The sequence below is a fragment of the Oryzias latipes genome, chromosome 6 (genome assembly GCF_002234675.1).
Source record: "Oryzias latipes chromosome 6, ASM223467v1".
Taxonomy (NCBI): Eukaryota; Metazoa; Chordata; class Actinopteri; order Beloniformes; family Adrianichthyidae; genus Oryzias; species Oryzias latipes.
The window spans coordinates 20,207,646-20,221,166 of NC_019864.2; the positions used below are offsets into that span (position 1 = coordinate 20,207,646).

General features: G+C 40.5%; 2 protein-coding genes across 8 annotated transcripts in view; one reads left to right on the top strand and one right to left on the bottom strand.

The window, feature by feature from the left end:
- frmd4a (FERM domain containing 4A) overlaps window positions 1-6,014 on the top strand; it is an 83,855-nt gene extending 77,841 nt beyond the window's left edge. For 5 of the 7 annotated variants that reach the window (XM_011476222.3, XM_011476218.3, XM_011476216.3 and 2 more), the window contains exons 20-24: window positions 112-270; window positions 386-709; window positions 792-1,369; window positions 2,438-2,540; window positions 3,413-6,014. In XM_011476222.3, the coding sequence (XP_011474524.1) occupies window positions 112-270; window positions 386-709; window positions 792-1,369; window positions 2,438-2,540; window positions 3,413-3,515 (1,267 nt within the window). In that variant the 3' untranslated portion in view covers window positions 3,516-6,014. Of the gene's footprint in view, window positions 1-111; window positions 271-385; window positions 710-791; window positions 1,370-2,437; window positions 2,541-2,768; window positions 2,838-3,412 lie in introns of all 7 variants that reach the window. The other 2 variants (XM_011476224.3, XM_011476221.3) reach the window with 1 other exon arrangement.
- A 1,713-nt stretch (window positions 6,015-7,727) lies between these two features.
- Window positions 7,728-9,831, bottom strand: LOC111947542. Its single transcript, XM_023955913.1, has 7 exons — window positions 9,462-9,831; window positions 9,211-9,372; window positions 9,012-9,122; window positions 8,886-8,942; window positions 8,688-8,798; window positions 8,437-8,583; window positions 7,728-8,089 (listed from the first exon to the last, which is right to left on the bottom strand). The coding sequence occupies exons 2-7, from the start codon at window positions 9,370-9,372 to the stop codon at window positions 8,036-8,038; spliced, it is 642 nt and encodes a 213-aa protein (XP_023811681.1). The 5' UTR covers window positions 9,462-9,831; the 3' UTR covers window positions 7,728-8,035.
- Between the last annotated feature and the right edge of the window lie 3,690 nt (window positions 9,832-13,521).

Sequence of the window (13,521 nt, forward strand, 5' to 3'; positions counted from 1 at the left end):
ATCATCATAGGTGTTGAGTGATAAATACGTTGATCAGATTTTGAAGATGATGTACTTGATGGATGCTTCAAACAGAGGAGATCATTCTTTCCTTTCTACTCCTCTTTTCAGCCACAGACGTTTTCCAAGTTCGGGCAGTGCCGACGCCGGGGGCAGTAACTCCCTCCAGAACAGCCCCATCAGGAACATGCCTCACTGGAACTCTCAGTCCAGCATGCCATCAACCCCGGACATGAAAGTCAGAACTCCACACTATGTACATTCCACCAGGTCAGTCAGCTCATTCCTCATTTTAAAAAAAACACTCAGGAAATCAATGCCTGCCTTAAAAATCGTCAGGTTGTTCGTTGTAAATAAAAAGGATTTGTCCTCCTTTGTAACACAGGTCAGTGGACATCAGTCCCACACGTCTGCACAGTCTCTCTCAGCACTTTAGGAACCGCAGCTCCAGCCTTGAGTCTCAGGGTAAACTGCTAGTATCAGATCCGGACGCTCACCCGCACACTCTGGGCAGTCCTGACTTCTTCCTTGGTCCAGGACGCAGCTCCAATGGTTCTGACCCACTGGATGACTGTTCATCCTGCACCAGCCAAAGCAGCTCAGAGCATTACTACCCATCAGGGGGAGCCCCTGGGAGCAACCCAAACTACTCCACTTTAGGAGAAGACTCGCCCTCTAAAGCGAGGCAGAGGCAGCGTCAGAGGCACAGGTGAGAGGAATTCCTTGTGAAGAAATGCACAGCTGTTCTTTGCAAATATGCATCAGTAAACATCATTTTTTCACCTCCACAGATCTGCAGGTCATTTAGGTTCTTCAAACTCGGGCTCTATGCCAAATCTGGCAGCTAAAAACGGTTCTGTTGGAGGATCAGGAGGAGGTGGGATAGGAGGAGGACACCATGGGGTCTATCTTCACAGCCAGAGCCAGCCCTCCTCGCAGTACCGCATCAAAGAATACCCTCTGTATGTGGAGGGCAGCCCCAACCCGGTGGTGGTGCGCAGCCTGGAGAGCGACCAGGAAGGCCACTACAGCGTAAAGGCTCAGTTCAAGACCTCCAGTTCCTACACAGCCGGGGGACTGTACAAAGAAGCGTGGGGGGGAGGAGAGGAGGGAGGAGAGGGGAGTGGCCGCCTCACACCTTCACGCTCACAGATCGTACGGACTCCTTCATTGGGGAGAGATGGCGGTGGAGGGGGGAGGGCCGCCGTGTCTGAGGAGTTACGGTGTTGGTATCAGAGATCGTCTGGGAGTCTGAAGGAAAGGAGTCACTCGCATTCAGGATCCACTTCCTCTGAGACTGGGTCGCAGCAAGGCACTCTGGGACATGGTCGAGGGAGTCGCGTCGGGACTCTCATCAAGGGCTCGCCAGGTAATCCGGCATTTTGTCTCTCCACTTTCATGAAAGTGAAGAAGCATCTTTCAGGTGTCAGTCCTAATGGGACGTCACATCATGACTTTTTGGAACTTTTTATAGCAGGAAATAGAAATGGAAAGGAGCATAAAGAATCCAGTTTGGTTTTTAAGTAAAGTTCAAACTTCTGTCTGATGGATTTTCACACAATATATCTAAATAGAAGAATACTTTTTGCTGTAGAATGTTCTTGTGCATCCAGAAATGGAAGACCTGGCAATAAATAATGAAAATTTGAGCCTCAGAAGTACAGAGCAGACAAATGCTCTGAAAAGGGAATTATGTAATTGCCTTTTTGACTGTAATGCATCTCCTCTAGTCACATGGCAACACATTTTAACTACAAAACTGGTATTTAGGATTTGATTGTTGGAGAAAACTTTTATTTGGTGGTAGTTTGCTAGGTAACAGTTAGACTTGTGTCACAACAGGAAAGTAGTGAAGAGGTCCGGACAGTGTCCCCTCATTTACAGTTGTTACATTCTAAAAACAACCCACAAAAGGTGAAATAAACAAAGCTGCCATCTTTATTTTTTATAATACTTATAGTGGTTTTAAGGCTGTAAAAGCCCTCACTTCACATTTTTTACTCTTTTCTCTCTTGTTGAAACTCTCAAAGCTCAAACTGTCACAGAAAAATCAGTTCAGTACTGTAGAATAACAACAAAGACTTAAGTAGATCAGGAAAACTGAACGTATTCTGAACTGGAGACACAACGTGGAGGAAATTGATTGACAAGTCTGGAGCCAATCAGGAAGCAGAATACAATATGCAGTCAAAAAGGCATTCACTTAAAAAAAACCCTGCTAGACAACAAAAGGAAAAAGGCTTTTTTTTTTAAACAAACCTGAAAGAGTTAATATATCAATTTATAGCTGCAAATTCTAAAACCTTACAGAGCTAACTTGCATGTGGGAGGTTTGAACTCACCAGAGGGCTGTGCAAAGCACGTCATGATGCTCAATCATGCGTTTTAGCCATAGTAAAAGTTGATGACCTCTGTGTATCACCGTCTCTCCCCCCAGCTGCGTCCCCGCACAGTCAGCGGAGTATGACGCCGTCCAGCGAGCACGCAGCCACACCCACACCCCCCTGCAGTCCACAGCACATCCTCAACTGGAAGGGCGGGTAAGAAGCTCCCACTGCAGTTCTGGAGTTTGCTGTGGTGCTCCTCTGCTTCATCTGCACACACACCTCCCTTTTTTCAAACTTTCTTTTTCACATTGCAGTTCTGTTCTATACCTCTCATTTAAAACAGAAGCACTCACTGAACTCTGTTAATAACTCTTAGTCCTCTCTCCTGCTTGTCTTTACTAACCCTCTCTTTCTTTATGTGTGCGCTCTCTCCTGCTTTAGAGGCACAGCAGACAGCTCTCCCAGTGAGGACGTCTGTCAGTCCCCTCAGCCCAGCTCTGATGCATAGAGGTATCGTCTGAGCTCCCAGCCTCCATTCTGTCATAAACCGACACTGTTTTTGGGAATCTGAAGCAGCACCATGCCCACATTAGAAATCCACATTTCTTTCAAACAAGACCTACAATGTTTTTCTTCAAAGCATCTGCAGCAGAATATATTTGGTCAAAACTAGTGGTTTAATTTTTTCTCTTTTATATTGCTCTAATTATTTTAGTGCATATTGATGCCTCCTTTTATTTTAGTATTGATATGTCAGGGAAACTGGGTTAAACTTGATTTTTTTTTTCTTCTTTCTTGGCTTTATTTAAATTCCTTCCTCAGCGTTTGTCATGAATCACGAGGCTTTGCTGTTGATCTTTGTCTTTGGGATGGAGCCTGCTTCTGTTTCTGGGTCCCTGCCTGATCTTTTGCATGATCTCTTTATTCTTCACAATTCACTCCTCAGAATTGCTCAAATATTCGAGATGTTTTGTCAAATGTTTTCCTAAAAAAGCAACGTGTCAATAAAAAGCCCTCAGCTTCATGTTGCCATGGAGATGAAATGCTGCTCCGCTCTCAGTGATCCTGCTCGTCTTCTCTTGCAGGTCTTTCAGTGACAGCTGTTTTCTCAGCAGCCCCCTGTGTTCAGAACTGGCAGATGTGCAGTGGTACGGACAAGACAAGGCCAAACCTGGAACTCTGGTCTGACACTTTCCTACAGCGCCTAAAAAAACAACAACTCCTCATTGTCCTTTCCTACTGCCTCATCACTGTCCCTCACTGCTCCCTTCAAAAACCAACCTCATCCTTGAAGCCCTGCGGGAAAATACCCCCACCTCTGCGTTCTGCCCGTCTGTCAGAGCTCTGAGGACTGAAAAAGAGCCACTTCAACCATTTCCCTATCGCACAACGCCGCCCTTTCTGAAGCACACCGACCACGAGGCATCAGGAGGAGAGGAGGGAACAACAGAGCACAGCGGAATATCAGAGCAGTTCCTCACACTCAACCAACATCAGCCACATCTGATCGGTTACATATCACATCTCGTAGCACTTAGACTACAACAGTGCACTCCCACCCCCTCAGAAGACACTTGCTGGATTTGAGCCACCTCTTTCAACCAATTTATAGACCTCCAGTGACCTTTGCTGCATTTCTATGTTACCATTCCCATTGTTTGTCTTTTGTCTTGAGTTATCCATTTGTTCTTATCAAAGAGATGATGGCAGGCCAACTGCCCCTCAGCTTACTGCAGATGCTGGATCAGCAGGCCATGTCTCTGTTTGTGGGCCTTGACTTCAGCCTGCGCTGAGTTTGCAGATTCAAAGGAACATAATCAGGACGCTGTCTTCAACACCGACTAAGATGCAGACGAGGATTTTAGCATTAGCAAACGCCGTCCAGGTATGGAAACTGGTCTTCTTGTTCAGACTTGTTTGTGTCTGTCTTTAAGAGCTTTTAGTGCAGATTTGGGAGATTTTTCTTTGTCACTTTAAAAACCTGTTCAGTCCTGAAAGCCAGAATGTTTGGAGCCATGATCAGGATCCCATCACTGCTGTAGCAACATCTTTTCTCATTAAAACAAATGGTTTGATGATAGATGTTTTTTCATTTGGACAATACATTTTAGCTGCGGGTTTCAGATGTCATAATTTGTTGTTATGACAACAACAAACCTCTCTGAGTTGTTTTAATCGATAGGTTCCGACTTCTTCCGTTTTGGCTCCAAACTGGCAACCTTAAATCAGGACCCATCGCTCAAATGTAACTGGAGAATTTCTATGTACCATCTCCAAAACATGCTTGTTCTCCACACTAGGTCTGTAAATTAGCACTACAGCAAACACGGCCATTAAGCTTAAGCCATAAAGTGAAACAACAGCGAGAGGACCCTTGGCCATACTGGGGTAGAGCACAAAATGATCAGCCTATTGAGGGCTGGAAATGCAATTAGGTTACTAGGAGCTAGTTTTGAATTTGCTAGTAACAGCTTCAATCCAGACATGGAGGAAAACTGTGGAGTTAACCTTTAATTTAAGTTTTATTTCCTCACACATCTCAGTTCTCTGATGATCAGAACAGGGTTAAAAAGCACATCTGGGTTAGTATGAAGCTGGTTGGTCTCACGTGTCTTCTTCTTGATCTGAAATGACTGATGGTACAAAAAGTGTTTAGATAGTTAATTTTGAGAATTACAAAAGACGCTGAAGGACTTTCTGTCACATGGCTTTCTGAGTTGTCCTGATGTTCGGCTGTGGAGGAGGTAGGACAAATCTGAGCCCATACATTTTGCTGTGTTGTCATTTATCTACATTTTCAATGATCTCTCCTATTTGAGGTATTTGTCACCACAGTGGGTTCTAAAAAAAGTCAATCATATTCAGATTAAGTCTCTAAAAAAGCTCTAAACCCGTAGCTACTATCGATAGCAATTTATGGCTGTATTTAATGCAAATAAATCTGTTTTCCTATGAATTCTTTACCTGCTAGTTGTGTGCTAAAGAACACAATCTTATGCATGTCCTGCAGACCCTCTAACAAATGACCCCAAAGACAAATGTTCCATTTATTCAATTTTATGTCGCATTGATCCACTTTAGATGGTATTATGAGCTCCGACCTCAGAGCCTTTTGTGAAGAAGTGTAACGTACTTTCTGTCCTCATTCGCCCACCGCCTCTGCTCTCTCTCTGTATGTTTGAAGGGGTGCCGTTCGGTTTGTGTGGGTTTTTTTTATTTAAGCATTCACATTCATCGTTTGAAAAGCGGGACCCTTTTTCCATGTTTTGACACTAAAACAACTTTTCCAGGTGCTACAAGATGACCAGTTACTGCTTTGTCCTTCTAGGGTTTAGACATTTCTTCATTATTACCAATAGATTCAATACCAGATGTGCAAAATGAGGCTTATTTTAACAGGCGGTTTAATAGTAGACAACCAAAACCATAGCGCATGTAACTCCGTTTTATCAGTTCTCTTCAACTGTAACAAAACATTTAAGGTGTTGTAGAAAAAAATGTGGGCTTGATAACAAAAAAGAAAAGTCAATTTCCACAGTTAATTTATTCTTTTTTCTATTAAAAATTTGTATAGTAACTTTACATTTTACAAAACTGTGTTGTTGGAAATTGATGATGAATTTTCATGATGAGAAGCCGTGGTGGTTCTTGAGAGTAAGAAAATAAATTATTGATGAATGTTCTCAAGATTTTGTTCTGGTCTTTTTCTTCTTTCACTCAAGAGACGTTGCACCAAGCCTGACCTGTTAAAGAGGATGTCGGCACGCAGTCACCACTTCTGTTTGTCTAGAGACTCACTGCTGTGTCATCACAACCAGACTGCGTCCATTTCCTCCCCAAAAAAGCTTTTCCTCCGTGTCACAGGAAGCTGGCCTCCAAACAGAAAACCCAAACCAAAGACTTTGAATTCTTTTTACTTCCCTTCATCTGACTTCAAATTACTTTACTGCCATAGAATATTCTAGAACAGACACACAATTACTTAAAGTCCCACTCCAATCGTCTTTTGATCTGTTGTAAAAGTGTTCCCATTGTTTGTTTGTTTTTTTAAATGATGACGTTTTTAGCCAAAATCAAAAAACCTGTGTCATTTTCCAGGACGTAGTTTCTGCAGAGTGAAAGGAGCTTATTAGCCCTTGTGCTATCCTAGGCACATTAACATTGGGAGTTGGGTCATCTAGACCCACTAGACAGTGCGCTGAACCTTTTTTCTTCAATGATTTGTGATCTTTGTGATCCGCCTTTGTCATGGTAGGGAGAACACATCAAAGGAAGCGTGGGGTCATCTAAGATAGAACAAGGGTTACAAAATGTTCCCCTTGAGTTTTGGGTGGGAACATTGTCGCAGAGTAAGCCTGACCCCACTTCCCATCATCCAACATAACCGGTGCAGCAAAAATGGCGACCAATACTGGAGCTATCCAGCCGTACAACTTTGAGCCAGATGAGGAAAACAGAGATGTAGATGTGGATGCATCAGAATGGAGCAGACCAGGAAGCCTTTCAAACGCCATCTTTTCGCCTGCTTCACCCCAATTTTAATAAAGAAATACTCAGAAAAACTATTTTAATCGGAATTTTCTTTATCTATATCCTCCATCATCAGAAAAATACCTCAACAACATGTAAAAACACCCAAACCCAGTGTTTGCAAACAGCAATTACTTGTTTTTTGCTAAAAAAGTACTTTTTTGGGGGATACTTGGACTCATCCCACCTTACTTTGGTCTCCAGCTCCGTGTCCGGTCACTAATCAGTCCCATGTTAGTCTCCGTGCTCCACACGTTCCCATAGCAGCTCTCCCAACCACGGCAACAGCTGGAAGCTGTTAGTCAGACATGCCGTGAGAAAGTAGCAGCACTTTCTCACTCACATGAGTATGTTTATGCGTGCGAGTGTGTGACGGAGACAAGGAGAGGGAGCACGCTGCAGACCTTTGCTTTTACATACTTAATAAAATCCTCTGACACTGAAGAGCTCAAACACACATCATTTTTCAGTGTGTGTATCACTGATGTGGGTTTTAAAGATACAACCAGTGCCTTTGATGTTTCTTTTATTTTAAAGTTTTTATCATTTGTCTTTCAAGTTTAGGCCAAGTTTAAGAAAAAATGTCCATGATCCCATTTAAATCAACTCTGAAAAATAAGGATTTATATCTTACTCAAATTTAGCAACAGAAGCAACTGCTGTAGAATTTCTCAGAAACTCAAACGAAAAATACAAGTTTTGATTTGTGAAAATGGAATAATGTAACTCGGAAAATGAACAGGTGGTGACACTGCTGCCATCTAGCGTCTGATGTTTGAAAATACATGCAATAACTAGCAATATTTGTAAGGAATACTCTTTTTTTTTTAATTAAAAAGATTGAGATACCATAAAACCTCGATAAACACATTTAGGTAAAATGCAAGATTTTATTAGTGTTAGAACTTTAAACCAAACATGTAAACTTACATTTCTATCACATAGTTCATGATAGTGGATTGATTTAGGCCTTTATTTGTCAGAAATAAGTTAGAATATAGTTAGAGTGTGGTTACTTTTTAAAAAGCTGAATGTTACATTTTTCTAAAAACATGATTTGAAGTAACTGCTCTGTGAAATGATGCGTTTTCATTGTAATCACATCAGAGTCCTGACAGAGGCTTGGTACCAATATGTACCAGCTCAGAAATGAATGTTGTTTTTGAGATCTTGGACTGTCACAGATCCAGCTCCTCTTGTTCCAGCAAAGAGCTGCGAGTATTTTCTGGATCCTGTGAAGAAAATCCTTTAGTATTATTTTGATTCATGGATTTGTAAAAAAGAGAAGAAGAAGTATCATGCAGTGCATCTTTATGAACAGCTAATGCAGTATAGAGTATAGTAGAGTAGAGGAGCGCAGTATAGTACAGAAAAGCTTACTTAAAACATTTTAACTTTATAGTTGTGTTGTATTTTTTACTGTATATATATATATATATATATATATATATATATATATATATATATATATATAAAATAATAAAGGTAGTTTCAAATAAGTCTATCCATAAAATTCAGGCTCAAAGACCCCACTTTGTCATAATTCTTGTAGAGCGGATAATGAAACAAGTTAAAGTACCAGTGGGATGCGGCTGTAGGTCTGAGGATGAGGAGAACTGTAGCGATGAAGGCCTCTCCACGATAGGAAAATGATGTAGACCGACCCCAGAAAACACTGGATGTTAAACAGGATGGAGCTCGCCTTCACCACATAGGAACCTGCCCGCTGGTCAGGGGAAGGGCAGATACTGAAGGGAGTTCATGGACTCTCTCCTGCCGGCAGAGAGTCTGGAACGAATGTTTGGAATAAGAATTAGGAGGTCAAATTACCTGCTGGTATGTGCTGAGTGAGGCAGGTGGTGCTGAAACAAGACCGTTGGCTAGCAGGGCAGAACATCCAAACAGCAGACTGAAAAGGTTCAGACCCATCAATACCATTATCTGTTTGTTGAAAAAAGTGCATTAAAGTACATGCTTCACATTTATTTATTTATTAGAGAAAACATTTCTCATATGGTGACTGTTTACCTTCACTTTGCCAGCTTTCCTCTGAACTTCTATTGCCAGACATCCAGCAGCCACATACTGTAAAAGCACAAAGTCAGGACCTGAAAAGCACTTTTTATCTACATGTTAGAGTGGATGTCAACTCACAAATAGGCTGGACCACACAGGAGATATCATGGAAACCGAGCAGTCATACCTCACGCATGCATAGCCGACTGTAGCAAGAATGGCAGCAAACGAACAGAGGAGCTGGACGACCTTTAAAGACACACATGCTGAGGGATTCAGAGCTGGGAAATGGAAATGTATTACAACTTCCTGACTGAGCAAACAAACGGCATTTCACCCCGATGATCAGCAGCCTTGTATTAACCACAGTTCCAAACCAACGATGAATCCTGGCATTGCTGAGCTCTGCATCATCCGAGGCCTGGCTCTGGGGCTGGGCGGCAGGGGAATCCTTGAAGAACACATGGTACAGCCCCTCCTGAAACATGTTCTGCATCATCTGTTGACAAAGAACGAAGGTGATGTGTGGCCCTCAAATCTCAAAAACTAAAATCCGGTTTCAGTTCAGCATGGAAATAATGACCTTACCTTTACATCAAATAAAAATCCCAAATTCCTGAATCACAAAAATAGGAAACCATTTTGTTCTGACTTTGGCTAATGTAGCTTGGATCTGGAAGGTCAAAGTTTGCTTGAGCTGGGTGTTGATGGTTAAAGTTCACTCCTAAGAAAGACATTCAGGGATTTGATTGGTCAAGAGTGAGTGACTAATCAGCAAGTGGGGAGGAGTTAGAGAAGCATTGGAAAACTGATTTCCTTTCAGCAACAGCTCCAAGTAATATTTTACTCTTTTCATGCATCACCTGCTCTTAAAGTGAAAAAAGACGGCTTTGACCTTTACATCTGCTCGCTGTGAGTCACCAATGAACATAACCTGACCAACCTCAGACACAAACACTGATATGCTTTATAATTACAGCTTCTACAAATCTACAAAATAAGAGCATTATAAGGACAACATACAAAGTAAAGGCGTTATTAGTGTATTTATTTTTTATCTTATTGTGAAATTGACTAATTAGAAATATATGACATACTTTCCTGTCAATGCAGATGGGATTATTTCTTTGAAACAAAATAAAAAGCTAATTATTTACAAAAAATTACTTGAAGGTTATTCTTTTTGGTGAATTAGCTGTATTTTAAATGCATGCTAGTAATACAATTAGTAGTTGTGTACACAGTATTCATGTCAATGCAAATGTCCAACATACAAAAGTATTCAGATGTCAGAGTCTAAAGATATTTTGTTTAAAAGGGTTTAAATTAAAAAATTAAAAAATTAAAAAGATCTAATTTCTTGGCTCTCAGAAACATTTGTTTTTATTTCAGGAAAAACGGGAAAAAAAAGAAAAACAGTAAATCAGTGAATCCACTCCCAACAATAAACTTGATAAACAGTGACTTTATATTCTAAAATATCCTCATAGAAGTAAAAAATCCTTCAGTTTCTAGATTACTTGTTAGCAGACTTTAGTAGTTCAACAATTAGGGAATGCATCAGAAAGAGGTCAAACGGCGCTCTGAGGGTGCTGGACAGATGGTCACTTATCTTCGGGGTCTATGAATACTCAGGAGCCTCGGAGCCACTCAGTCTTTCCTGGCAGAGAGTCATCATCGCCGTCTTCCCGGCTCCTGGAGTTCAGGTCTTTCTGTCTGCTATAGGTCGGCCCCCGCTGCCTTAAGCGGAGAAAGAAAGTCCTGCTCCTCCTCTGAATCTGAGGAGCTGAGCGAGCCCAGCTCTGAGCCGTCGCCCCACAAACACCAGGAAAGTCAAAAGGTGAGGATGTGGGATTAAAGACATTAACTAGGGATGTGAAAACCTTTCGGAAAAGTTGCTTTGATTTATAAAATGTTTGCTTAGACATTTTTTTGTCTAATTTATTGTTTTTTTTTTTACATCGTTGACATCTTTTATGAATTTGCTGATCTCTTGACACATTTAGATTTGAAATTTAGGGATTTTCTCCAAGTCATTGAAGCTGAACAAGGTTGACCAAGAAAAAGAGGGTAAAATGCCAACAGCCTGACCATTCACAAACTGAGGATTTTGGATTTTTAGAGCATTTCCTTAGTTCTGGTCATGTTCCGTTTGCAGTTGCCCTCCTGTCGGTCACACCAGGTTCTGGTTGATCATCAATCACAGCTGTCTTCATTTAGTTAATGACCCTCAGTGCGTTTAAGTGTTTGGTTTTCTATTCTTTTCTGTCAGGTCATCTGCTTTGTCATCTTTTTGCTTCTTCATGGGGTTTGCCATGTTGAAGTTTCTTTATTAAATGTTCAAGTTTCAGTCACCATGCTTAGTCTCCTGCATTCATTGGGTCCTACACCACCAGTTCCTGCCAAAAGCTGTCATGAATGAACTGTTTTGTTTTTTATTGTTTCTTTGAGCAGAAAATCTCATTTAAACCAAATTTCTTTTTTCACTTATTGCTAAAGCTTCATTTAAAAACCAACTTGTAATACTTTTGCGTCAGTTCCTTCCTCGCCCTCTCCACCTCTTTCGTCCTCATAAAACTGGCTCTCTGGGTAAATCTTCTATGAGTCTGTAGTCTGGTTCCCTTCTTCACCTTCTGCGTCCGTCTCAGAAACTACACAAAAAGCAGGAGCAGCACTGTGAGCAAATGAACAATCAAAATAAGCTTAAGCTAAAAACAAATTAACTAAAATCTGGGGAATAAAATTAATGACAAGCACAGAACTCTAGAAACAGTCCCCAGAATTGACTTCAGAGATTCAATACTTTGAAAAATAACAGTTGATGAAATTGATAATTATTGCCCCTTGACACTCGACCCCCTATACATCATGTATTTATTTGGTTCAGCATTCTGGCATTCTAAATGGGCATTGATATGTTTTAGTCTGCAGCACATTCCTATTTTTAAGAGGCTAGAAGATCAAACTAGAAAAGAACTGTTGGATTTAAGTTCCAAGGCTAATGATCTTGCAGTTCCTGTTAATCATTTTAGCTTTTTCCCCTGGTGCTCAAATATCTGCATGGAGCTCCCTTTTTTGTGGAATTAATGTTAACAGTCCAGCTCAGCTTGTGTCCTATACAAGTTCTACTGTAAATGGTCTGCTCCCTCCAGGTTCACTATATTCAGGAGAGCAGGAAAGGGTTGTTGTTGCAAAGACTCACACAGACACAGGCACTCTGGTCATTAACAGCTATCAGTCAAATTCAGTGTCTGTAGCTGGAACTGCATCTCAACTCAAACTAAATCCCCACTATCAAACTTTGAGAATTTTTTTTTTAAATGTGTACATTCGTCATCATCTTAAAGCGATGAAATTCTCTGTCCATTCAACACTGACTGTTCCGGCTGTTTTCAGTGCTCAGCCACCTGCTAACGTATAATTCATATCTGAAAAATGGAATAGGATTCTATTAGATGAATCAACAACTTTTTCTAAAAACGATGACAGGAGTAAAGTGGCTGAAACATATTTACGTTATATAAAGCAAGTGCATTTGTCAACTTATTCTAAACTGGCAATAGCTGTGGAATGGATCATCTGTGTGCTCTCGAAGTACAGCTCATACAAAATACACAAACGTGGCACGCATGTTAGGCTGAGTCCTCGTCAAACTCATTGAGTGAATTGCTAACAAATATAATTTTGACAATTTCCTTCACTTTCTCAGATCCTGTGATGCCATTTCACTGTCTACCTTCATCTCCTTTGAGTATTGTGTTGATGTGAAGATCCTGACTCATATTTGTCTTTAACCTGTAGTCTTATAATCTCTATTCCAGCAGTATTTTCAGGGACTGATGTTGGTATCTGTGTGAAAAGGCAAAGTACTCAGTGCATTTATGGGTTCGATTTTAAAGATTCACAACAAGGTCAAGTATTTTTGTGACGTACACTCACAGAATTTAAAATAAAGTGCAGCACTATTTTTTCTGTGAGTATTAATAGCTTTGCAGGTAACAGTGAGACTTTCTCTCTCCAAATCAGCAGCTTCTACAATCAGCTTGAGCTCTGAAGAAGTGCAACAAAAGGAGAGAGGAAATACCTTTTTTATAAGTAGTTTGATTAACTCTTTGACTTCAGACTAACCAACCTTAGATTATGTCCTCTGTGGGCTTTTGCACCATCTTAAACCCAGATGTGGTATTGTTTGTTTTGGGCTCATCTTTATTATGTCCTCGTCTGTTGTTAAAATCTAAAGAAAAAAAAACAATCTTAGATTTAAAGTAATGCAGTTTGGTGAATCACTTCTTAACTAAATCAGCAGTCTAGTTCACTCTATTAATGAAAATATTCTTTGAACCTGAATTATCATTGATTGCTATGATTGTTTATCATCATTTTGCATTAATTTTAGGGTGCATATGGCTGTTAATTATACTACATCTGAAAATGTGTTGTCATATTATTAAAAACAAACATTTATAACGTCTAAGAACTGCGTGTGTTTACAGAACACTTCAGGGTTTGGTTTGCAGCTGGAGAAACTAAGAAGTTAAAAGATGTAATATTTTCAATTTTTCTTCATGATGGCCTTCCCAGTGCTCATAGTTTCAAAATAAAATTTCTTCAAATAAATGAAAACGGAATTCTAATTCAAAAAGGATCA

Bases quoted from the DNA above. Each gene is read 5' to 3' on its own strand.
- LOC111947542 (XM_023955913.1), bottom strand. From the start codon at position 9,372: ATGATGCAGAACATGTTTCAGGAGGGGCTGTACCATGTGTTCTTCAAG. The intron at 8,943-9,011 runs GTGAGTTGACAT...GTGCTTTTACAG, and splicing joins CTGTGTGGTCCAGCCTATTT to TATGTGGCTGCTGGATGTCT. The intron at 8,090-8,436 runs GTACTTTAACTT...TTTTCTTCACAG, and splicing joins CCTACAGCCGCATCCCACTG to GATCCAGAAAATACTCGCAG.